At 41.6% G+C, this 26,308-nt stretch overlaps 1 protein-coding gene and 1 long non-coding RNA gene across 2 annotated transcripts in view; both read right to left on the bottom strand.

The window, feature by feature from the left end:
• Positions 1–3,606, bottom strand: part of SMYD2 (SET and MYND domain containing 2) — a 28,966-nt gene extending 25,360 nt beyond the window's left edge. The window contains 2 exon segments of the mRNA XM_083832016.1: positions 323–386; positions 3,268–3,606. Of these exon segments, the coding sequence (XP_083688142.1) occupies positions 323–386; positions 3,268–3,449 (246 nt within the window). The 5' untranslated portion in view covers positions 3,450–3,606.
• Positions 3,607–18,243: 14,637 nt separating this feature from the next.
• On the bottom strand, positions 18,244–24,656 carry LOC310897177. The gene is made up of 3 exons (XR_014582120.1): positions 24,329–24,656; positions 21,221–21,347; positions 18,244–19,363 (listed from the first exon to the last, which is right to left on the bottom strand). It is a non-coding gene; the product is annotated as an uncharacterized lncRNA (long non-coding RNA).
• Between the last annotated feature and the right edge of the window lie 1,652 nt (positions 24,657–26,308).

Consider the following 26,308-nt stretch of genomic DNA (forward strand, 5'->3'; position numbering starts at 1 on the left):
GCTATTGTTAAATTATCTGGTTTGTGCTTAAAAAAAAGAACTAATACAGACATAATTAGTGGGCTGACAGGCAGCTCTAATCAGAGTCTCAGTGGTACCAAGCCCTGGAGCTACTGATCTTGAAAGACTCACGCAGACGACGTCCAAATCCTGTAACTGTCCGATGTACAACTCCATGGTCAGCATCTGTGGGATGTTGAAGCTGCCTGGCCTACTATTACCCAGAATTACAACTAGAGGCAACTAATGACAACTACAACTAATGACACACAAAAAATTGTGTTCAGCATTCCCCGCATCCTCACAAATTGCATTGCCATACCTGACATTCCACATCGCAGTAAAAGGCCTGCTTGCATCTTCCACACTTGGACAATCCTTCTTTCCTTAAAAAGAAAACAGAAGTTGTTCTATTCAATAAAGCTGAGTGAAATACAAGTGTATCCTGTATCACTAACAGAGATGCACCACTTACTGGGGACTAATCTAGTAACACCACAATCAACCGAGTATAGCAAAGATTTCACAGCAAAAATTGTATTTCCTTCAGAAAAATGCAGCTTCCACCTTTGGACAGCAGACACCATTTTGATTTGTTTAGAGTTTCAAAAGCTTTTTTTTCCCTAACATCTGTTATTATGCAAAAGCAACTCTGTTGTCCTAAATTACCAGGTTTGGAAATGTGTGATGCTATGCTGCTGGACTGACAGTATCATTTTTTTTTGCCACTGCAAGCTGCATGCCTATAGCTAACTTTTCCTCATTTTCAAAACTTCCCTGTTGTACCATATAGTTGCTCACCAATATTAACTTTTTGCTTCTGCTCTTCCAGTTTCATTCCTTCTCTGTCTGGCCACAGAAAGCGTGATTGCTGTTTTGTGAGTAACCACCTCCCAACACCAAGAAAACATGTTAAAATACGAAATAATCTGTATCATCTGTCACCACACAGCCTCTTACTGTCTTGTCCTGGAAAGGCTGCTGGGACAGCTGTGTATTCTACGGTCACCTAAGGCTTGCACTTTTTAATATCTGCGTGTATCCCAGCACAGGGAACTGCCAAAATGAAGGTCCTTCTCTGCTTCAAGGTACATGTGCTGTAGCAGGACCTATCAAAAATACAATGTGTCACCCAACATGTGACATTTTGATGTGACAGAAGTAGAGATCTCTGTGGTACCAAATAACTTAAAATGTATACACACCCAGTATAAGTTGCAACAAAATTTGTCTTAAACTGAGATAACTTTTATAAGGTGCACATTTGAGTAAAACAGGGGCAAGTGTCCTCATCCAACACGACAGCGAACAGCATTTCACAGAGGTCACTGTCATGTGGAGTCTGCAAGGCCTAGGCAAAGCAGACAGTGAAGACACCAGTGTGGCAGGCTAACATCACGACTGCTGGCTGACAGCACGTACCTTGAGTACAGCTGCCTATTTAAAGCAACAAATATCACCAGACACAAATACATCTTTCGAGTCTCAATCTGTCAATTTTACTACAACGGTCTTAAGATGGCACAGAAAACATCTCTTTGCAAGCCCAGGGCTGGCCCCACAACCTTCCTAACACTGCAATTTCAAAGAATAGAGTTAAAATCAGGCCCTTTTTTGGTTATATATGCTAGTTTATTTCTACTTCAGTTGTAGTGCAACAGGGAGCAGATATTGTTTCTGAGCACAGACAGATCCAGTTACACACATCAGTGAGATTTTTTCCTTCTACAGGAACATCACTCCGGAGTGAAATAGGTTTTGGACTACTGCACTGCAACTCCTGTGGTACTGCATTCAGTGTGTTTTCCATGATCACTGTGCTCCTCCAGAACTTCACGGGAGAAGCTGGCATGGAGATTAAGCAGCATTTAAATACACTGTCCCTGATGATCTTTAAAAGTTATTCCCTGAGACCTAAGTATTCTTAGGTAACTATTATCACTACGATATTATTCCACGTCAACTGAGAATGGAAAGTATCCGTTCCAGAGGGAAATTTTCTGGATGTGACAGGCAAAGAGCCAGTTTCTTTGACAAAAGGAAATTTATGGTTAGACACAAAAAGAAAAAAAAAAAAAGAAAGAAACTACGGGGCTAGCTAAAGACACAGGTGTGAAGGAGGGGGAAATCATCTCAGTTCCACAGTATTTTCGAATTAATGGGAGTTAATTCACTGGCTTCACTAGGTGCTCATATGCAACGAAAGAAAGTGAGTAAAGTGAATAGGTAACATAAGTAGGTGATGTAAAGCAGAAAGAAAATGGACAAGATCAAGATAAAAGAGAAGAAAATGAAAAGTGAGCTGAGATGACAGGACAAGAGACGAAAAGACCTGTTAGAGTGTAGTAATTATATTCTTTGGTCTGCTTCTCAGTCTACACATGCATGCAGCACTTACTGATAACGAGACTAAAAGCCCAACAGTGGCTTTCTTTTACTGGGGCACCCACTACCATGTGCTCTGAGTTATAACCAGTCAGGCACTGTGCTTCCTCAGCGGGCTTGCAAAAAAAACCCTACTGGTTTTGAAAATTAAGAGCAACGGTGTGATGTCTGTGACTAACTTTCTAAGGTTAAGCCAAAACCAATATATTTTTTGCTTCGGTGGCTGTCATCGAGAGGTCAATGGCAACCAGAGGAATACCAGCGGGGCTCCTTCACGCTGCCTGGCACACAGCCTGGGAGGGAAGCTGGAGGCAGCAGCAGGCTGGGGCCGCACGCAGGCCGTCGGAGCTGTGAAACGGCCTCGGGTTGGGAAACGCTCGTGGCCCTGCGGTGACGAGCCTCTCATCTCATCGTGCTGCCTGTGCTCGGCCTTCGTAAAAACACCAAAAAACTAAGGGTTTGGACACAGAGGAAGCGCTACGCAGATAAGGCATTCGCAACGCGGAAACGCAAAGCATGAATTTGGCAATCGCAGCCCCTTCCTCCCCTGTCAAACCTCATCAAAATGGGAGCACGTTACGCCGCTACAAAACCGGAGGGATTCACTTAAACATCCCACAAGAAGTCACCCGTGCATCTAACCGACTGTGAGCGTACAAGCAACAGCGAAACTTTATTTTTTGTTGCTTCCCCTCGTTTTCCGGACCTCTTCAGCGAGGAAAAGCAGCTTGAAGCACCGCCTTTCCCCACGGCACCGCGGCAGGGGAGGCAAGCTTTGCTCCCGCGGCGAGCCGGGGGGGAGGCACCGCCAGCAGGCAGTACCACAAAATAAAAGATGATTTTCATTTCAGCCGCCCCGGCCCCCCCGTCCCGCCGCCCTACCTGGCGAAGCAGCCGTCGCAGTGGCTGCCCCGCTCGCCCACGGCCAGCACGGCGGTGTAGGCCGGGCAGTCGAAGAGCAGCTCCCCCACGGCGTAGCGCCGCCGCGCCCGCAGCCCCCGGCCCTTGCCGGGGCTGGCGAACCGCTCCAGCCCGCCCGGCTGCGGCGCCGCCTCCGAGCGCATCCCGCCGCGGGGAAGGGGAGCCGGGATCGCTGAGGGAAGCGGGACCCGGGCCGGCAACGCCGGCAGCGGGCGCCCGGGAAGGCCGCGGCCGGGTCCCGCCCGGTGGCAGGGCCGGCGCCGAGCGCCTCCTCCGGGCGGCCGGGGCGCAGCCGCCCGTAACCCGGCGGCGCCGGGCGGGGCGCCCGGGAAGTCGCCCACCCGCCCCGGGGGAAGCACAGGGGGGGCCTCGGTGCTACGGGGCGAGGCTGCACGCCGTGGAAAGCCCTACTCTGGAGCCAGGCTGTGAGCAGCGAGCCTGGAATGGGTTGTCTGGTCATTATAGAATCCTAGAATCATTAAGGTTGGAAGAGACCTTCAAGATCATCTGGTCCAACCATCACCCTACTACCAATATCACCCCCTAAACCATGTCCCTAAGCACCACGTCCAACCTTTCCTTGAACACCCCCAGGGACGGTGACTCCTCCACCTCCCTGGGCAACCCATTCCAATGCCTGACTGCTCTTTCTGAGAAGAAATGTCTCCTAATTTCCAACCTAAACCTCCCCTGCCTCAACTTGAGGCCTTTCCCTCTACTCCTATCACTAGTTATCTGTGAGAAGAGGCTGACCCCCAGCTCCAGGTTTAGCACCGCCAACACCAGAGCCCCCGTCTAGAGCAGTAGGGCCTCCGAAGACACAAGTCTTAGGCCACAGAATCATGGGCAGTTGCTGCTCGGATCTGGCTGCTGGTTTCATGGCCTGCTTCCTAACTAGGGCAAGGTGCTGTCCGGGTCCCCCCAGCACCCATCCTGGTTTACCTCAGGCACTGCAGGGCTGCAACAGCAGGGGATTGGCCATATGCCTGGTAGTATGGGGCAGCAAGGCCACCAAGGATGGTGGGATGGGCAAGAGATCACAAAACGAGTCAGGGGAAGGCATCTCCAGAGCTGGCCAGCTCCCCCCCTGCCTTGAGTCATGTCAGGGCCTCAGCCAGTCCAGTGTTGTCATCCATGGTTTGTGGCTCCCAGGTCATGGAGTGGAGAATGGAAAGTTGACTGCCCTGTCCTGGGGCTTTTGGATAATATCCAGTAGTCTGAGCACAAAAAGTCCTATGGAATTAATGGGAAACTGTCATAATCAGCCAGCATAAAGGGTTAGGCTTCTCTTGATAATAAAGAAATTAAGCAGCAAAGAAACAAACAAGGCCCTGTTGTTGCAAGTCCCTGTTGCTGTCACACCTACAAGTCTGAATATCACATCAACAGCCATGTTGTAAATATAACAAAATTTATACTCCAAGGGAAAAAAAAAAAAACAACACACTGATTTTATTCAAAATAATTACTAACATTAAGAATAAATCTATTATTGAAATTCGGTATGCTATAAAACGCAACCCAAGAGAAACAGCTAAAGCTGTCTGTGTTAATAAAATGTTATTGTTTTGTGCACAAGTATGCTGCATGCAATTATCGGTTTTACAATACCCTGATATAGCACCAAAAGAATATTCCTTTCAGAAATATGAGTAAAGCACTGAAGAGAATGAAAATGTTTCTGGTGCCACTTGTAGTTCATGAGCAGCGTAGACTGATGTAAGCCTCTAAAGGATGTAATCTCTGCTATTAGTATCTGTGTATTTAGTTTTATGTTAAATTTTTTGAACAGCAAATCTTTGGTAAGCTCCTTTTTGACTAAACACACTGGTTAAAACTTGATGCTCAAAATTTCCACAAGAAAGTAAAGCAGTAAAATGGAAATAAAAGAGGAACGTTGAAGAACCTAACTTGAAATAAGAAATTAGCTTGCAAAAGTGCTCTGACAATGTCCCTAAGTAGGTGTAGCCACATCTGTCCTAGCCCCATCACATTTTTGGCTGTGAAGCACCTCACCAGCTGCGTGAGCTCAACTATTTGTAAGGGCCACCCAGAGAATCAGAATTTGGAAGTGCTGCGGTGTAAAGGATGAAATATAACATGATGAAACAATTAGAGCCATTGCAAAAATAATGTATCTTTATAGGCCGGCATTATTTGAATTAGCTAAAACATCACCTTTTTACAAGGAAAGAGTGATCAATGAAAATGGGTTCAATGACTGAAAAGTACGCTATCATCCTGTAGCACTGGGCTAAATGTTAATCATGGCCCACTGCAGATTTACACGTCAGGCATGGAGTGAGTGTATCCAGTTGGAATAGTAAAAGCCGTATTTAATTGACTAACCAACTACCACATTGCGCAAGTGAGGGCTGCCATTTACTCTTTGTATCCCGGCTCAATGTAGCTCATGGTAGTCTAGCTCAAAGGTCTAGACTTAATTATAGGCATTTCTACAACAAAGTATATTTAAAAATAATAATTGATAATGTATTCACTATATGAATGAATTAGCATTAACTGGGAAACTGCCCTTGTGTTCAATCCAGTTTGATTAATAGATGGCTCCATTATAGATAGACAAATAGTGTCACAGCTTATACATCCATCTCCTCTGACATCTTATGCTGCACCAGCTACTGAATTCCTTGAATTAATTCCTGCTTGAAGGAGACCAAAACTTGTAGGAAACACCCAGTCTTGATTTCAAAGTGTCATTAATAAGTGGTTTTTTGTTTGTTTGTTTGTTTTTCTGAAATGCTACTAAGCATGTTTTATTTCTCACATAAATGTGCCCAGTTTCCTTTTCAGTTGCTGGATCTTTCTATAACATTGTAAACTGCTTTGAAAAGTTCTCGGCTTTTTTCCTTCTACATTAGTACCTGTAGACACTGGTAAAATTAAATGATCCAGTGTTTGCTTCTGAAATCTGGAAGCATGGCATTATATACTCCAGTACTCCAGTAGTGAAATAATGGTCACTCTGAAGTCAATGACAAATTCTTACCTCCTTTAATTAAGTCAGGTTTTAATTTCTGTTTCAAATAATGTTGTGACCAAATAAATAATAATAATAATAATAAAAAAAGAGGTCTAACAACTCACATGCATTATCTATCTATGATTACTTCTAAATCATACCTTGTGCTAGGTCATATGCTCCTCAAAAATTGTGTGGGTTCACCAGTTAGGAGCTTGTGAGGAGATTTCTTTTTTGGGGGAACCAGCTGGGATGATGGCAAATGTTATCACACTCCTGTTCCACATTATCACCCTTGTTGAACAGCTGACAATTTGATTATGCCTCAGGTAATGAGGAAAAATTTGAATTTTAGTCGCTTTCTTTTTTAATAAACAGTCATTTAGTTTTAAAAACAAAAATAATAATTTACTAAATAGGCTTTATTCCACTCTGAAAAAATGAGCTTTCCAAGAGATAATGCATGAATTAATTCACAAGAGTGAAATTCACCAGCGGCCTGCAGCCCCATCCAAACCCTTCAGGAGAAATTCAACCAGCTGCCGGCGCAGCTTTTAACTTACTTCGGAGCTTTTCAAGAAATAAAACTGGTTTGATAAGTTATTAATGAAAACAGTTTTGTAAGTACTTTGTTAGGAGTTATCCTATTTATCCTGTATTTATTCTGTATTTATCCTGTATTTATCCTGTCCCCCCTTTTTTTCTATATTTATACAAAACCTTTAAATAAAACATTCTCTTTTGGCTCTACCTATTTTATCTGTGTGTTCATCAGAGAATCTGAACATGGATTTTTATAAATCCATTTGAGTGCCTAAATAAATATTGTGTATTGCAAAATGCAGACTTGTTAATCAGTTTATGACAATTCTCGGGGCTTTATCCATATAACTATGCATGCAATTGCTGAATAAAGGTCCAATACCAGGAAGATTTAAGCAACCCGCAGAAGACCTGAGTGCTCTCAGTTCCCACTGCTCATACAAGACAAGGGGAGGATCCTGTACCCCACAGGATGTGTTGGGGACCTGGCAGGATTGGGTGATAAAATGATACGTTGCTAAATGATACCTTACATCTGCAGAGACTTACACTTCTCATCCCCTCTGTCTTTTTTTTTTTTTTTAACTTCCGTTCCGTATGCTTTAAATATGAAAGACGATAGCTCATGAAAGGATCTGAAGTAGGGTTTGGGTTTAAGAAAGTCAAAGAACAAAGTGTCGTGTCTGCTCTTTGAATTTCTTAAAATTAAGGAGTCTTTAGAAGTAGAGCCATTCACCTTCACTCACAACCTTGGAAGTGCTTGACAGAAAGCTGTGAGCATTTGACAGGAAAAGATCTATCCCTGTTAGTCACTTTTAGTTAGGTTTAATACTTAATCTTCCAGAAATTGTACTGCTAACCTGCAGATGGTATTCTCCAGGATCTGCTGCACACCCTGTGCTGAAAGCTGTCTTGTTGTGTTACGTGTCACCGCAGACTTTAGCCAGAGAGGTTTTGAACTTGGAAACAGAGCAGGGAGTCACTGGCGGAGTCACAGGGCCCCCAGCAAACCGAGGGGTGAGAGCGGAATAAACAATGAAATCAGCTACAGGGCAGGTACAAGGAGTAACATAGGCCACCAGCCCATGGGGAGAGAAAGGACAAAGGAAACCGCATATAACCTCTTCTATATTTAATGCAATTATTTCCAGAGAGATCTGGTTTACTAACCTTGTCTTTTTTTTTTTTTTTTAATGTTTCCAAAAATCCTTCGATACTTTCAGCTGGCCAGTGCAGGTACTGACAGCAGCCCAGCTGGGGAAGCTGAACCATGTCCCACGCTGCCATCCAAGCAACAAAAAACTCAGCCTAAACTGCTTTAATAGGCTTTGTGGGCAGATTTCAGGGCTCACCCTAAACTCTGTCCTGCTGGCAGCGAGGCAGCTGCTGCTGCTGGACTCTTGGCAGTTTAGGGGTGGTTTGGGGTCAGAGAACTGCACCTTTTCAGCAGGTGAGGGCAGGTCTGTATTATTCTTTGCAAACCGGAGATTAAGTGTGAAGGTAAAAACTCAGCAGGAACTGGGAAGCGCTGCCTTTCAATAGAGGAAAAGTGCAGTTAATCGCTTTCAGGAGATAACCTGCAAGGTGGGAGATCGGGGTGAAAGTGTGTTTTGGTAGGGGCTGCCAGCACGGCTTATCACTGGTTTCCCCAACCCTGGAGGGGCCTGGGCATGACATACAAAATCTGTCGTCCTGCTGTCTTCCTCATCTGTGCCATGGGTGGTTGACGTGTTGACAGTATTGACATTGCCCGGTGTTGATACCCAGACAAAACACCCAGAGGTGCCCTGGCTCTGTGGATGGTCAGGCTGTTCCCAAGCAGAGAGGGCTGGTGGAAACAGAGAAGTGGGGCAACCACACGGAGGTGTCTGTCTCTATCCTTCAGAGATATCTGTGGTAGTGAGAGACCCAGAGATCTATCTAGAAAGAGGTTCTTTAGTTGTTTTTTTTCATGAAGGGAACAAATTCTTCTCTGCCTTCACCCATCAGAGACCTCCTCCAACTTTATAGATATTAACATCCCTCTTGCAAGTGGTTACTCTACAGGGAAGATTGTGGACCCAGTAGAAGTAAAGATTCAAGTTTCTGCCTAATATATGGAAGCGATTTGCCTGGGTTAAATATATTCTAATCCACTCATTTGAAGTTTACAAGCATTTCAATATGTCATTATAGAAAGCCTGTACACAAATTTCCAAAGACAAAAAGTGACAGCAGCACAAATGTGGTTTTGGGAACATATCATGATGACAGAACTGGATGACTGTGGGGAACAGGCAAGGGCAGCTGTTAGGTGTGAATGTGACACTCAACACTCAGATGCTTGCAGTTCACAATTTGCTTTTATCAGAATCAGCAACCTCACAACTGCCATTCTGCGTTAACTCCAGCCTGCCCCCGGCAGACCTGCATTAACCTTTGCTTATGGAGCCACGGCAGGACTCAAGCAAATAAAAAAATAACATGTCAGATTCGCCACTGGTGTAAATCAGCATCTCTGCACAGACTTTGAAGGAGCAGCACCTGCTCGCTCAAGCTGAGGATCTTGCCCCGTGCCACTATAGCATCATTAAGTTGTCACATTCTTCCCCTGCCTCTCCTTTTGTCGTCTAGCTGCAACTTTTCTGTGTTGAAGACTAGAGTAGGGTCTTTGATCCTCCGATAACTCCTTGAGGCTCCCTCTGTCCCTAAGATAATTGGCCGGGACATTTCCTGAGTTATCCAGGGTCATCTTATCTGCCCTTTTACTTGGAGAGGGATTACAGGCAAGAGAAAAGTCTTGGAGCCTTCACAGATGCAGATGACCTACACGAGTGCTGCTATATGTAGTAGGTCAGGCACCCCTCCTGACACAAGGGACACCCCATTGCTTAACCTATCCTGATACTGATGTGGAAACAGAAACCCTTCAGGGTGGCAGCACTCCTGACAAAGCAAGACTGTGTACCACTTCTGTCCCAGCTTACTGGGCAAGCTGGAAAAGGAAAGAGGATGAGCTGCTTTTCTGCTTATCAAGGTATTTACACACTACAATCAAGAAAGCTCACAACATTCTTCAAAGTTCTCAGGGTAAGATGCTTTATTCAGTTCTCACAACCAGTTTTGTAACTATTTTCCAAACCTCTGATTTTTTTTTCCAACTTCATCAAAACATACGATCACTGAAAATGTGTGGCATGTCAGTAATCACACCAATGCAGTATAAACATGTAACATCACTTCGATATTACTTGCTTTTCTATTTATGTTTGCAGAGGTCACATTAACAAAGCCATCAGCAGTGATTTATATTTACCTCAGCAACAGCAAGTTCAAGTGCCAGGCCTAAGACTGACCCCTCTGCAGCCTTGTTAAGAATATCTTCATTTAGCAACAGCTTCCCAGTGATAACTCATTTTTGGGTTTGCTGCTCAATAAGAGCACCATTCCACTAGTGGGCATTTCACTGGGACTGCACAATATGATTTTTTTAAAATCAGAATATTTTGCAAAATTGAATCAAATGCCTTACAAATATCTCAATATATTGCACCGAAGCAGTTGCTTTTTCAGCCAAATTTGTAATCTAATCAGGTTTGTCTGACAAGACCTGTTTTCCATAAAGCCATGCTGACTGGCATTAATTACTTCCTGTCCTTTCATTCTTTATCAGTTGAATCCCATATTCTATTATTCCCCCCTCACCTCCACTTTGATGGTAGGTTAGCTGGCTTTTATTTACCAAGGTCATCATGTTCGTCTTTGCTGAATACTGGCAAAACATCAGTCTTCTTCCACTCTTCTGGAATTTCCATATTATTTCAAGACCCATTAAAAATTAACATGTGGAAGCAAAATCTCCTTCCCCAAGTATTTGAGACTCCTCAGGTGCAAGTTATCTGGGCCTGATGAATTACAGGTTTTTATCACAAGTAGATGTTTAACATCCTATTTGGTTACTAATGGACTGAAAAAGGCTTCAGCTGCTTGATATGATACTGCTGTCATCCCACTTTTTCCAAAGAGAGGAGAGATGTGTTTATTGAATATGGCTTTCTTTATTATTAATGATTTTGCCATCTTCATCTAGGAACTGCCTAATTCCATTACTGGATCTTCTTCTGTGTATAATGTATTTCAAATACTCTTTTTTTTTGTGTGTATGTCCTTTTTATATTGCTGGGTATGCAGATATCTTAAGCTTCAATTTTGCATTTGTTGTGATTCCCCTTTTTATTCCTTGTGCTGTAGACCACTATTCTAATCTCAGCCTCCTACAGACTAAAGTAATGGCTGGGAGGAGAGAGAAGGGGAAGGAAAGAGTTCATCCTTCTGCTATCGTCAGGTGTCTCTACTTTTAGGTCATTACTTTTAACTAATGCTGTTCTTACCTTCTAATTGTCCTAGTTTAACTTCATGAATGATTTGACTGCACCCCGTCCTCTAAAAAGCATTGAGTGGATGGCTGCTGGAAACCAAAGAACCTTCTTCAAGGAGGAGTGATATCAGTTTCCTCCTATTCCCCTTTCTGGTGGTCCCTGCTGCCCAAGGGGCCTATCTCCCAGGAGGCTAATTCATGCCCATGTAGCTGGTGGTTTCTCTGTCAACCACATCTCCTTTTCCTTCTGCGACCACTTTCCTACCTGGAGGGAAGCTGAGAATGCACACACCTTTACTAAGAGAAGAGTCCCCATCCATCATCAGATGACAGGTATTTTAATTATTGGAAGATAAAATCTGGTCCAGCAGAGTACTAAATATTTGTAAGTGACCCCATGCTACGAGGCATCACATCGACAGCAGCTAGAACGCCTCCAGATGTGTTTGTACAGAAATGCAGCACGCTCCCAGCCACGCTTTTGGTCCTAGCACAAGCCACAAGTATGGAGTGTGTTTGAAAGTGAAGCCAAATGTCTTTCTGTTACAATTGATAACTTGGGGAATTCTCACTCCTTGCAAGAATAGTTCTGGTGGTGTTTTTTCTTGTTTGGGATCCTTTTTTACTTAGCAGGGGAGGGGAAAAAAAATACAGTCAAAGGCTTGGAGTTTTACTTTGAATGTAAGTAGGTCTGTGCCTATTTTAGGATAAGAGGAAGGTAGCTATTAGGCCAGGTACTGTGTTACATTTACACTTATTGAAATAGCTATGCAAAAAAAGTTCTACCTCAACCATGTTTGTAAAATCCTTTAAAATGTGTCTGAGAGCTATGCTGCTAGCTGCTGGCTGTGTCCGTGCTGCTGCTAGGAAAAGATGTGGGACGCGGCCCAGACCTTGAGTTTAGGGCTTGATCAGGCTCACATCCACAGCGTGCAGACCCAACACCCTTTGCAGCAAGCTGGCAGCATCTCCTGTGCCATCTCTGCATGTGGGGTCGCCTTTGGGATGGGTGGTGAGCCTATGCCCTGAGGAGAGCACTCCTAGTCTTTGGGGTTTGCTCCATGTACATGAAATAATGTGACACCAAGGCTGCAGCCCCTTAGCTGCTGTTTCCACAGATCAAAATGCAGCAAGCCATGTAATGTACTTGTGGGGCTTGGATAGTGCTGGGGTAGGGCAGGGAGATAACATGATGCGGTCTCATCTGTACCACTTTTGGGAATGCTTTCTGGAGCAAACTGCCAGGGCACATTTCTGGGGAGGTACTTGGAGCAGTCCAGAGCAAGGCCAGGGAATAACCTGTCAGTTATTGAACTGGTCAGGGATTTATGCTATTTAGCACTGTGGAGACATACATTGGGAATGTATTTTAGATGCAGAGCAAGTCCATTTTTGATAAATACACACTTCTTTGCCCATTATCAGTATATATGGGCTTTCAGAGCTAAGAGAATGGCAATGACAATTATAATTGACAATTATAATTATAGTGCTAGAACTAGGGGGACTTTTATCCTCAAGCAGTGGTAATCCTGCTGGTTTCTGTCACTGAGAAGTCTATGGATATGGTGAGACAGGAAGGCGACGTGGTGCTGGAAGCTGTCAGACTCCACATGTATGGCTTGGGCATCAGGACTGCGTAGGGTAGATGGACTGTAGGGCCCAGACATGTAGAAAGGAGCAGTACAGTAGACATGAATGACCAGATGGAAAAGCAGACATTCTTTAAGACAACAATTGGGAAAATCTCAATACAGAACAGAGGAAATCAGGCTGTTCAGCAACAAACCTGGTTAATGTAGCTGGGTTTAGATCCACCCAAGGATGTGGTGTAACTTCATAATGAAAATAAACATGTATTCTCTTGATTTATCTTAATGTGTTCTATGAAAACAATAAAATGAAGAACAGGAGCACATGGACAAATACATTAACCGTAACTTATATCCCAGTTAATGACCAATTAACAGCAACTCAGGATATCTCCAACCACGAAAAAACGAGAAACAGAAATCATCACCCCCAAAGATGAATATAGTACTCTTCCTTCAGTGCTTGAAGAAGAGAGGCACTTGTTTATACTTCAAGAAATATTATAAAAGATCGAAGTGCTGACAGAGAGCAGAAGATGCATCAGGATGACAGAATTAACAGTTGAAAATTGTGTTTAGTTGGACCATTAGTACCAACTTCAGCAAACACGCTCTTGACATAGATGCAAATCAACTGCTCAAAGCAGCCTGGGAAATGGTGTTGAAATCACAGCTCATCAGTTCCAAATATCTTCAGAGAAAATCCACAGAGACAAAATTTCATGAAGGAAAGAAAGAAAATGAGTCAATTCAAAGCTGCTTCTCAAGGGAGTTACATTAAAAAAAAAAAAAAAAGTAAATACTCAAAAATGTGCAGAAACTAGATGAATTGAAGCAGTCCTGAAAGATGTAAGAAGAGATATCATTGTAGTCTCAGAAATGAAATAAAGATTAGATAATAAAACTAAGTGGATACATTATCCACATAAAAACTTTGACAGTTTGAACTTACCCCTTTATATAACATCTGATGAAATAATTCCTGAGAAAGCAGTTGCTTTGGAAGGTATTGAATTGTGATTCATGTATTCAGAGCTCCTTTTACACCATCAAAGGTATCCTTGTGAACAAAATAAGCTCTTGATGAGTCAAAATTGCCACAAAATAGTTGCTTGACAAATGAAGTTAGTGCTCTCAAGGAGGGTGGCTGTAACTTGTATTTTTTCTGTTAGTCATTTTAAAGACACCTTGACTTCAGCAGACCTCTTTGAGGCCACTTGTCTTCAACGCACAAAAGCTAGCATGTATAACCCTTGTGTCAAGAATCAATGATTAAATATATTTGGCTGAAATTGATGAGATGAGCCCTCCCACTTTCCTTTGTACTTCCATATCCTGCCTCTTGTTAAGATTAAAATGTGGTTATTCTATAAAATTCATAGAAGAAGAAAAAACAAAACAAAACAATAATAAACTGTAGGACCTTCACAGGTTCAACAACCTTGCCTTTTAGTCTTCTACATATTTCTCAGTATACCCAGATTTCATAGAAGTTTAAATCGCTTATTTCAATTACTACCACCGTAAATGAAAAAAAAAAGAAAAAAAGGTGTGTGTGTGTGTGAAATATTTGAAGCTATTTTTTTAGCCAGTGTTTCCTTAGCCACTGTAATCATATTGCTCATCATGAAGTCGTATGGAATTTCTTGCAGCACCCTTCCCTCTGAGTAACGTATTTGAAGGCGATTTCATGTTTTTCCATGGCAAACAGGAACTAGTGAATCTGATGTTTTTGGAATATAGTCAGTTAGGTGCCATGGCACCAATGCATTTTAAATGAACTTAGGCTCTGATTATTAGCTATACAGTAGCTAGAACTATCTTTCCATGGTGAAGTACCACTTTCTGGTTATAAGAATATCAGAAAATATTAATCTTCTGTCAGCTCTCCCTGTTGAGCCCTAGGACGAGGAACAGGCAGATGCAGGTTTGTGCAGAGTTCTGCTGCCTGAACCTCTGCTGGGATGAGTTAGATGTTCCTTGTTGACCTACCCCGCTCTGAATTTGGGATGTTTGTGATCAGACTGTCATGGTTACTGCTCTGACAGCATCTCTTACCCCATTGTGTCTTAGCAGAGAGTAAGCAGCTTGTCCATGTCTCCAGTGCCCAAATTCCCACCCACCATCCCTAGGTGGGTCCAGATTTTCTTTAGGACATCATGGAGTGAGAACACAGGAACAGTGATCTGAATGGAACTCACTGCATACGGTCATAAGAAGGTAAGAGTTGGGTAGGAGCAAATTGTGAAAATTGTAACTGATAGGAGAGGAAAAAAGAAAAGACAACAAAAGTATCTTAAAAGCTCTGCTTTGTGTCCATTGTCATTGCAAATATTAAGTAGCCCATTGTCACTGAACTGTTTGAATCAACACATAAGACAACTATCACTGCATTGCAGAGAGACATATATTCAATATATATCAATTACATCAGAATTTTAGGACTATGATGTGCCAAGCATTTCCTAAATATTTTTTTGATTTATCTGAGGAGGTAAATTGCCTTTTGCATAACTTACTTGTGACATAACTTCCTGAAATGGCGTTCAAAAATGAAGGTTTCTGTAAACATTTATAATTTGGGCTTTGCTTCAAAATTATAATAAGGATTGAAAGCTCATTTTTCCTCCTCTTTCACCCTTGTGTTATTTCATTGGGCTAATCAAGACGAGAAGACAGTTGCTACTTATATTGTCTGTTTTTGACAGTTTGCTTACTGTTTTACTTAGCTTCCCAGCCAAAAGACCAGTAACACCTTTGCCAGATATGGCAGCACACCTAAAACCAAGGAGTGGTGAGATGTAAGCTTTAGGATACATATCTCCATACACATTTTGCAACACCTAAAGGAAAACAGAGAGAGAGGGAAGGGGTCTGTTATAAGATAGGTCTTTCATGAAAAGTTGCAGATAAGGTAATTGGACTAGAAACAAGGGGGTCCTACAGAAATGCAACAGGATACTGCAGAAATTACTGTAAAAGCTATGGAGCATTACATCCTTTATACGATTTTTTTTTTGAGCCATTGTATAGAATTTAATAGCAGAGGTATCTGAGCTATAGGATGGTCCAAAAAAAAAAAAAAAAGAAAAAAAGAAAAAGCCAGGCCTGCAGAAAGCTTGTCATTTTGTGTTAAATTCTACAGGAGTTTTCCATAAGGGCTGGACTGCTTCTAAGGTGTATCCTATGTGTGTTTCTTCTTTACTCCTGTGGCGAGCTGAACTTTGGTTTTAGTCTGCAGCACATTCTGAATGTGCGAGTAGCCTTTTGTGGGTAGAAAAGAAGATAGTTCTCTGTCTCATTAATCTGCAGATTCATGTGGAAGTCTATGCTGTCTTAAACTTCATTGGCAGGTCACCATCCAGCTGCATGAGTCATTGTGTTTGAGTTTTAAATGGGGATGTACAATAGGCACTGTACCTTCTGGTGTAAAATGTACACAGAAAATCACATACCACTTCCATCAGCAACTGAGGTTTTGTATTATTTCAATGGACTGAGGCCCCCTTTTTAGTGCATTGGGGAGCTAAGAAAGTGTATACAAAGGACTGTATAACGGCATCCTTTCCTGACTTGGTAGAAATGAGAGAAGCTCTTTTTTTATTATTATTATTTTTATTTCAGGTAGATTATGTATGAACCAGAAACACAAGATTAGCTGTATGTTAAAAAAATACTACTTTTAGAAAGCTGACTGATTCAGATATTGAAGATTATCAATTGTTCCTACCATAAAATTGAAAACAAAGTTTGGAAAGATTGCCGCTGAAGGCAATACAACAGAGATCAGAAATGACAAAAGGGTATAAATTTCTCCTAACATAGGAAGGATTAAAAATGTCAAAACAGTAATAAACCACAACCAGGTCAATAGGTCAATCCACATGAGAAAACCAACATGCAACAGAAGGGCCTCTGAAACTTCTGAAGAACAGAAGATCGGTAGGAAAGCATTTTTATGAGAAATAAAATGTGCCTTCCTGTCAGGGAGGAAGGGAGTTGCAGGGTGCTTGAGAAATGGAAAAAAAAAAAGTCATTAAACTCTGATATGAATAAAGATCAGGTGAGAGAGGATGTCACCCTGTGGCCTTTGGAACTGTATTTCTGCTGCCTCCTGAAATTATGTTTTCCTGAAACAAAGGAACAGTGTTATGGAAAAGTGGGTGCCAGGTACTTTAGGAAAATGAGACACAGCGAAGCGGATAAAAGAGACAAAGACAATAGCAATCATATGCAATAAAGTGAAGGCAGCTGAGGTCTGAGACAAAGGTGAATATTCTGAGCCAGCAAGATGACTGAAGCAGGGGAAGGAAGGAGGGAAAGGTGATTCACAATAACATTTGAAAGACATTGGCCTGAATATTTATCAATGTCACAGCAAACTTAGCTTGGCAGCCTTGTTGGCTGACTTTGTTCTTTCAGTGCTTTCCCACCCTTAAGATGACAAACAGCAACGCAGTTCAAAATACAGCTCTTAATGTACGCTGAAAGCAACAGTGCTTAGGCTTGCACGCCGATTCCACAGACATTGTCATGCAATTGTGTAGCTTTTCTATAGACATAACTGAAAGATTTACTTGGACTGACATCCAGTGGAGTGCATTCAGTCTGGGAATGCAGACTCCTGTACCCCTACACTGACATGGGGGTAACATGCCCACAGCCCACCTGGACAGAGGGAACTTTTCACAGCTGCTCAGAGCACCTCACTTTCTGTCTGCTCATTCAAATTAAAATGTAGGTCCTATGCCTTCAGCAATGATTGGGCTACATCTTTAGTGTAGAAATGGCTGAAATAATTCTGAAGTGATTAATCCAACTGATTGATGATGGATACAAAAGTGCTCAAGGAAATCTTCTTTTAGCTGATAGCAAAGGTTTAATTTATGTTGCTTTTGTAAGAGCTACTTCTGCACATATATAATGGTATTCTGAAGTGACTAGTCACCTGAAGGTTAAGATGCAGGTACTATTAAGTGTCTTAGAGAAGTGCCCAATCAATAAATTTCAGAGCTGTACTCAATGCTGTATCCCAATTTCTCCAAAGTTAAAATTGCAGTCCAACTCATCCATAGGTAAGGTCAGGGCAAATGTCACGCTAGAAAAAGACAGAAAAAGGACCGTGCCTGCTCTTGGTTACATTGGTAAAAGTGGAGTTAACTCCAGATGTCATTCTGCTGTAACCAAGAACTGAATTTGGCTATTTGTTTTGAATAAATGCTATCAATAAAAGTCTGCCAAAAATAACCAACTGGTAAATATTAATTTAAACAGAAAAATTGGAAATCAGTTTCACACTCAGTTGCAACATGGGGCCGCTGCATGCTGGCAGTAAGAGGATAACGACACCAAGTGCCAAAAAAATACCTGGAAAGCATTATTCTGTGTGACATCCAATAAAGATGCCGCACACACCCCTATATTTTTCAGCAATTAAATACCTGCAAATGAAAGTGCTCTCATTCCCCAATTCCCTGTCTGCAATGGCCAAAATTCAGCCCAACAGTGCTGTAATAGAAGTTTTTCAGGGTGGCCCCTCTGCACAACAGCTGTTTCACAGTCTGATAGTAGCGTCTCCAACCAGCTGCTTCAGTTTGCTCCTGGCTGTCACTGCAATAGGTTAATAGGAACAGAGGCAAGAGAAGGGCCTAGGCCAGCATAAAGCAGAAATAACAAAAATTTCTGCCAAAAGGGAGTGTGGGATAAGAACTTTAATGGGCAAGCAAACAAAGAATCAGACTGAAGCCTGAGGCGCTTCAGTGTGTTGGCAACAGACAAGCAGTCCTGGAACAAGTGCAGCCCAGAGTCTCAATTTGAAATGACTGTGTGGCCCCCATGCCAAAAAAGTTTGGCTCTGTGTACACATGTGTGCATGTATATCTATATCCCCACACCAAATATGTAGTTGTGATAATCATGTAGTAAATTACAGAGCCATATGATAAACTGCATGTGCCTTTGACCACCTCACCTGCCCCCTGCCAGCTAATCCATCTCCATTTGGATTTACTCTATCATTCCAAACGGAGGCTTTAATCCTGCAAATACTTATGTGTGTGCTTAACTTAAAGCACTTGAACAGACCAGTTGAAAAGAAGTTTGGCTGCATGTGATTCCAGCATCGGCTCTAGGTGGAATTGCAGTCCTCCCTTCTGCATTCAGTGGAAGCAGTTTTGCCCTGTGAGTTCTGTTAGCTGGTGGGACCACTGCTCTAGCACTGGTGCTGACTGCTGGGTCTGTGCATGCCATGGATAAATGCATGTTATTCCACAGGCTTCAGTAGCTTTACTCCAATTTACATCAATGAGAATCTGCACTGTTGATAAAGAGGAGTTCATAAGGATTACTGTACCCCATCTACAAACGCTAGCTGAATGTCAGTCCAAGCATAGAATGAGGGCAGGGTGCCTGTACCAAATTCCTGACTCCCACAGGGTGGGGTGCAGGCTGATGGTGTTGTTTTGCCATGTGATCTACACAGCCACCCTTGTTCCATGTGTGTAAGGAAGGTCTTGCAGAGCTCCTGTCACCTGTTCTCTCGTGGCTTCGGCTCCAGATTTTCTCTCAGTCCCCTTCCATAAACTGTGCAGAAAACAAAGAGAAAGGCAGCAGAAAAGAAGCGTAATTGTATACTGCAAAATAACATTCATAAGTCACACAAACACTAAACCCTACGTATAATGAATCTGTCCTTTAGGGACAGTCCTTTCCATGTCATTGTCTGGTACTTATGTTGTTGTTCATCTAGCTAATTACTGCTTTGAAAGGTATAGTCCTGCTGTCATGCCTAGATTAGCAGCAAGTGTTTGGCCAGCTACTTTCTTGTCACAGTTGATAATTATTTAATGAGTTCTGTTCTTCCCTAGGAAAGCAAGATTGGGATAGAATTGGACTTATTTTATCACAGTAGCATTGCTGCGCCTGTTGGCAGGTTTGACAGCAACGGGGCTGGATTTCAGTAAGACAGAAGAAGAAGAATTTCCATAAGTAGCTCCTGAATCAGTTGGAAGCAACGGGGAAATTAATAGTAATGAGTGAATCTCAATAGATACTGACTCATTACTATGTTAGCTGCCAGTCTTTTCCTGCAGCTGCAACCATGCTGGAAACTGGGTGATGCTCTTAGCTAAAAGAAAAGCCATCAGAAGTTAGTACAATATGTTGCTAAAATGGGAAATGTAACTTCAGATCTCCAGATTTCTCCATCCGCGGGGGGCCTCTGAAGTCACATTACCATTTTTTTGCAGTAGGAATCTATTGATAAATAAAAGCATCATCAACACGACCATATGGACCATTCTTTCAGGTTACCTGTCTGGAAGAACATTTGGAAGAATGAAGGTGGGTAAAGAAGCTCTGTGTTGAGACCAGGTTAGAACAACACTGGCAAACGCTTACTGTATGTGTAGATACCTGCTAGCATGGGGTTTATTTTAAACACTCTGTGGTGTCTGTTCCCTGTCATTTTCCAAGCCTGTCTGGAAATTTTCAGAAATGAACAGAGAACTGCTTATGGCAAACGTTAACTCATTGAAAGCTAATACCAAAAAAACACACACACACACAAAAAGTAAAAAATACCAGATTGAAATTAAAAAATATATAATTTTATTTATTTTTTCATTTAAAAATCTTAAATAGTTCTTTTCTGTTAGCATTTCATTTCAAGGAAAATTTGGGAAGAAATTTTATTCTGTTTCAGAAAGGGAAAAACACATTGACAAATGTAGAAAAAATGGAAACCATTGTTCCTGATCATCTTTACTGTTTGCACTTCCCCTAAGTTGTGTTTTTCTTCCCAAAGCTGTACAAGCCTAATTCTTCAAGGCTGTAAAGCATGAGTCTCTTTTTTCTTTAAGGTTACAGATTTGTTCTGAGCTCATATGCAGTTCCTTCCACTGTCTGCAAATCTCTTCCCAAAACATGATGCACCTGGTATGTATGAGGTGCACTGGTGGGTCTAGCTGTCAGTCTGAGACCTTCTCAGTTTTCTGGAAGTTCAAAAATTGTTTTGCCTAGAACTGGCATTGAGTCATCAGCTAAGCACCACCAGAGAATGCCGTGATGTCCTACATTGAAGTGCCTTCTATATGGCCACATCACTCAAGACAGCAGCAGTAGCCAGACGGGGAAAGGTTGGTTTGTCTGAAATAAATGACCTGAAAAGCTGGAGGACTGCTGGTCTCAGCAAACTGCTCCTGTAAACAGCAGGAGCAAGTGAACTCTGAAAACATATGAATTTCTTTTTAAGCAAGCATCCCCAGTAATGCTAATAAATAATAATAATGTATACAAGGTATACAGAATGGACAATGTATGACTATCCTTTAGTATTAAATCTAATATTTTTTCTAAGCAAAACAGTTTCTTATCTGGCATATTTTCAGAATTTTCTGTGAGGCAACATCAGCATTTTAAATGGTCTAATTCTGAACTCACCAAAACCAGTGAGAAGCTCCTTGTGACTCCAGTGGCTTCTACATCAGGGCAGAAGTATTGAAGATGATTACTTTCTCCTGCCTATGGGTCTTCATCATATGTTGTGACGTGGTAACTGCAAGTTTTTCTAGGAAAGCAAAATTCAAAATGAAAATATAATGTTTTATAAATATTCAGATTGAAAGGAGATTAAAATGTATGTTTAAGTAATCTGGGAGGCTCCTGCCAGCAAACATGGATTCCTTTCCATGAACTGGATGACTTTCTTTCTGTGGCACACTGTCTTGTTCTCCTAAGAACACCAATGAGATGGAGCGATACCACCCTGTACATTCATAGCTATAAGCAGCACTACTACTGCAATGTAGTCGCCAGCACTTTGACATTTTTCACAACTACATTTAAACTAGTAGCACAGAAGTAACAGATCTATCAGGAAGTCTACTACTACATTTTTCTCAGGTCTAAAAGCTATAAGTATGTTTTGCTCCTGTTACTGGATTTGGCATCCAATGAAAGGAACTACATGTTTATCTGTTGGCAAGCTTATATACCAATTTCTTTGGAGATGTTTTCCTTATGCTAGTAGAATAAATGAGTTGCATTCTGTGCTGATTTATTTACAAGAGCTTGTACAAAGGTGCTGAGAAGAGATTCTGTGCCAACGAGGATGCTGTTTTTACAGTTTGGAATTTATTTTGTCTATACACACGTTGATTTACAGAGCTGTGGCTTCGCTCTGGATGCCATTTTCCTTGCAGATAACCAATTAGTGAGTCACTCCAGAGATGTGGGGAGGTTTCAACTGATGTAATTCTTTCTTCACCTCACTAACTATCTATTCTGTGTTAAACTCACTGTCATCCAACGAGAGGACCTTGTCACAAGTGAAAGGGGTTTAGCTGTTTATCTTGAAGACTCTTAAGGTTTTATCAAAGGTTTGGATAACCTGTACTTGCTGAAGCAAGGGACTGAAGGCATAAAAGCAAAGACTGTATCACTTTCTCTGATGTAACCTTTACCCTTCCTGCCTCACTGGCTGAGCTATGCTGTGATGTTTGGCACTGAAAAAAAAAAAAAAAATCTAAATCCAAATATCCACTAGTCTGGAGAGATTTTAGGGCTGGATTTGCCTCTGATCTTTGCTGTCACTTTCAAATGCATGCACATTTTCACAATAAGCTAGTTTTGCCTATTTCTCCTACCAGATATGGTTGCATACTGTTAGAACTACTGTTTTTCAAGGCTACTAATTATTTTTACCTTGAATTTGCAATCTCTTAGTGTTTCTGTCAACTCTTTCTATATCTATCTCTACCCATCTGTCTATATAGAGTTTTGGTGATGTTCCAGGCAGCATAAGAGGTTGGTCTGGACCCGGGCTCTAGAAAAGGGCACATCTATGCTCTTTTGGTTCTCCACATACCTTGTATGACCAGATTGAAATAGGATTTACTTCTCTCTAGCATGATATCTAGCTCCAGCCTGGGTGGGAAAGGATGCCACACAGTTGTGTGGCATATCACAGGCATATCACGTGCCCATGCCCAGCCAGTGTTAATGTAGGTCCTTGCTTCCTCCACTGAATCTATCCCCTTGTTATCATTTGCCCCTTTCGGTGCTGTGGCAGAAGAGTTTAAGCCTCCTATGGAGGTCTTATCAGGAAGACAGTGTCTGAAGGAACTTCACCCACAGCAGAAAACATAAAGATAAGGGGCAACTCTATTACATTTTCTGCAGTTATTCAGGGAAATGGAAAACAAGAATCACAAGTACTTAGAAAGAAACCCTTGTCTACTCAGTATCAGTGGAGTATGACTGCAAACAATACATTTCTCTGTGTAAAAATCAAAAGGAGTTCTGCCTGCAGAACAAATACAGGAGGAAAGTAAGCAATAGGTAATTGCTTTGTGTATAAACTAATTAGCAGTGCAAAATGCAAGCAGCAATAATGCCCTTTCATTCAAGACATTCTCATTTTATTTTGAACTGGGCATGCATGTGGTAATGCTTTAAAGCACTGAACATTTACTCATTTGACAGGGGTGAATGACACAGAAGTCAGCATCTTGTGATCAACAGGAAAAGAAGGGAAAAGAAGAACACTCGCTATTCTGATGTCATCTCCCATTGTTATTGTTGTTGTTCCTCCAAATAATGGAATTCTGGAAGCAAGACCATAAATCTCAAAGCTCAGCATTGTCTCATTCAGAGATCAAGGTCCTTGTTGCTGATTGATTCATGCATTTTTCATTTGGCTAGCTAATATCCTTTAAATGGAACAGACACTTAGGCAGTGAAACTGGAGCCATTCTTCCCTCCCCCAAGAGGTTTTAGTGTATAAGTTAAGCAATTCCTCAGATGACTTTTGGTAGAAAATATCATTTATGCAAAACAATATTATTCACCTCAAAAGTCTAACATTAATTTTCTCCACAATGAGCCTAGTGCTATTCTGCGTTAAAAGCACTCAGCTCTTAAGGTTAGATTGTGATACCTTTCTCAAGTTGAGTAATGCCTAATTCTTTGAGTTATCCCACTGGAATGAAGAATTAAGATACCACTTAACATGGGAAAGAGTATCACAATCAAGCCCTTAACGAAATTTGTAGAAGCTGAGAGTGCTCTCTACAAGAACAAGTCTGTAATCCAAATTTTTCTATTTTTCTGGATGTGTTCTACTTAATTTGTAATTTTTAGAGAGCTCCATGGTAGTGACCTGATGTAGCTACTTGTAGTTCTCTCCAACTTTGATAATTTTGAAGTTGTTTGAGTTTCTATAACCAATACAATCCTAGACAATTCGCCCTTCCTTTCAAAATCCCAAACATTAACTCCTTATAAAAACATTTTAAACTATATTTTTTCAAAAATCCAGGTAAAATAGCTATTCTGGGATCACAGAACTCACTAGGCTTGACAAGAAATAAAGACAGAGTACAAACAGCTGTGCTCTAAGAGTTTTTTGGGTTTTATTCTGACCTCTAGATAAATTCTAGTTTATCTCAGACTTAGGATATAAACCTCAATATGTCAAAGACTGTGAATGTCTTTTCTCTTTGTTCCTGCTTCACTCTTGCCACATTGTCATCTCTTTAGAAATCTTACCTTCTTGCTAAATAACGGGATTCCTCAAACATTTCCTTGCACTGGGAATCCAGGTATCTCAAAGAATATTTTTTCTTACTGTTGTATGGACAAAAGTATATCTTGAACCTCTAGTACCTCCTAAAATAGAGAAAAAGATATTTGGATTGCTGCTTAGCACAAGCAAGATTTAGTAGGATTGCACAGTGTCAAGACTGAAACAGTAACCCTAATACTTTATCCATTTGTGCCTACCCAAATGAGGCATGCATCAACGGATGTAGCAGATCTTTAACAATGCAGCAATGCATACTGCCTGATGGAAGACAGGGCTGCATCCAAGGTAGCCTCTTCCAATTCATATTTCTGGAGGATTCCCACTAAAATTTACTTTCAGTCATAAAACATGTCATGCCTTGTGGCACACGGAATCATTTTCCATCAGTACTTGAAGAATGTATTTGAGCTCCTGAAAAAAATGTGTACTCTTCCTGAACAGATATTTGGGTTCCGAGTGACTCCAATGTGGTCAGGGGGAGTTGACAATGACAGAAATGATAGTGGATAACAGGCTGTTGGAATCTGTGCATCAACAGCTGAGATGTACCCTTGTTTTGTCTGGGGAAAAAAAAAAAAAGAAAGGAGTGTTGAAAGCAGCTGAAAACTTCCCATTGGCGTTAATTCATCATCAAAAAAAAAGTCTGACAGCACAAAGAATATGACAGTGGAAGACCTAAATAGTGTGAATAGAGAACAGTAAATTAGAAAGAATTGTAAAATGCAGACTGCCTTTGGAGAGCAGTGCTGTTCTTCCACTTGTTGTCAAACATCCCACTACTAAGAAAAATGGAAGTCTAACACACCTAAGGCTAGAGAAATAACTGATAGTTTGGGGTTATATATTTAATTAAAGGGGGAAGAACATGACATTTAAGTCAAAAGAAAGGCAGATTGCTAAGAATGTGATGTATAGAAAGGATACAGTGCAAGTTCTGCAGTATGATGCCATGTGTTCGCTGGGCTCAGCTTTGCTGGTTGAGGTAGGACCATATCCAGATGCTAAGAGAAGAGCAGCCGTGAGGCAAGGAGTATTTTCACATCTAAACAGAGTTCTTATAACAGCACTGAGTTTTCCGAGCAGAAAGAGGGGCAAGATGATCTGACCTTCTTCCTGCTGAACTGCAAAGGTTGTTTCCTGCTTTGTCAGAACATCTTGTCTGATGGTGCATCTGTGCTGGTGTTTTGAGAAAGGTTGTTATTGTGGTGGATACTGGAAAACAGATTAAACTCTTCTGGAAACGGGACATTTTCAATAAAAATGAAGTGTTAGAGGAGAGGCTTTTTTTTTTTTTTTTTTTTTTTAACTTTCCTCTTCCCTGAATTTCCTTTCAGGGAGGGGAAGGTAGTTCTCTAAACTCCATGACTAAGTTCTCGTCATTTTTGCATTCTTCCTTCACACTGAGGAGAAAACGGGGATTTTCCAGGCCGCAATCCCACAAATCATTTAAGCAGACATTTAAAAGTCTCTCTATTCAGCCAAGCAATCAAAAAAACCTGCATCAGTCCTTTAAGTATATGCTTGGGTTTATAGTCAGTAAGCTGGATGGGAGAGTAAGGACCTAATAACTGGATATGACCCCTGCGGAAAACCTATGGAAAACCTCACACCAACACCAGTAAGCCCTTCAAATTAAAGCACCCTTGATAAATTTTGTCATAAATAGGCCAGCATCATACAGAGGTATTTTCAGAGCAAGGCAAGGGGCAGAAAGTGAGGGGGTACATGCAACCAGGGGTGCCAGATAACAGGGAGCCCTTGTGGCCCTGCTGCCTCCCCAGCACCTGCATCCATTCCTGGGCCCTGCAGAGCTCAGAAGAGACCCTACAACAACAAACACATCGGCACCTGTGCTAACATCCTTGGTTTCATGTTTTCTTGGGGTTACCGTAGCAATACTAATTTAGCATAAAAGAAAATATCAGGTTATGTAACAGCCTCCG

Source organism: Anser anser (assembly GCF_964211835.1).
Source record: "Anser anser genome assembly, chromosome: 3".
Taxonomy (NCBI): Eukaryota; Metazoa; Chordata; class Aves; order Anseriformes; family Anatidae; genus Anser; species Anser anser.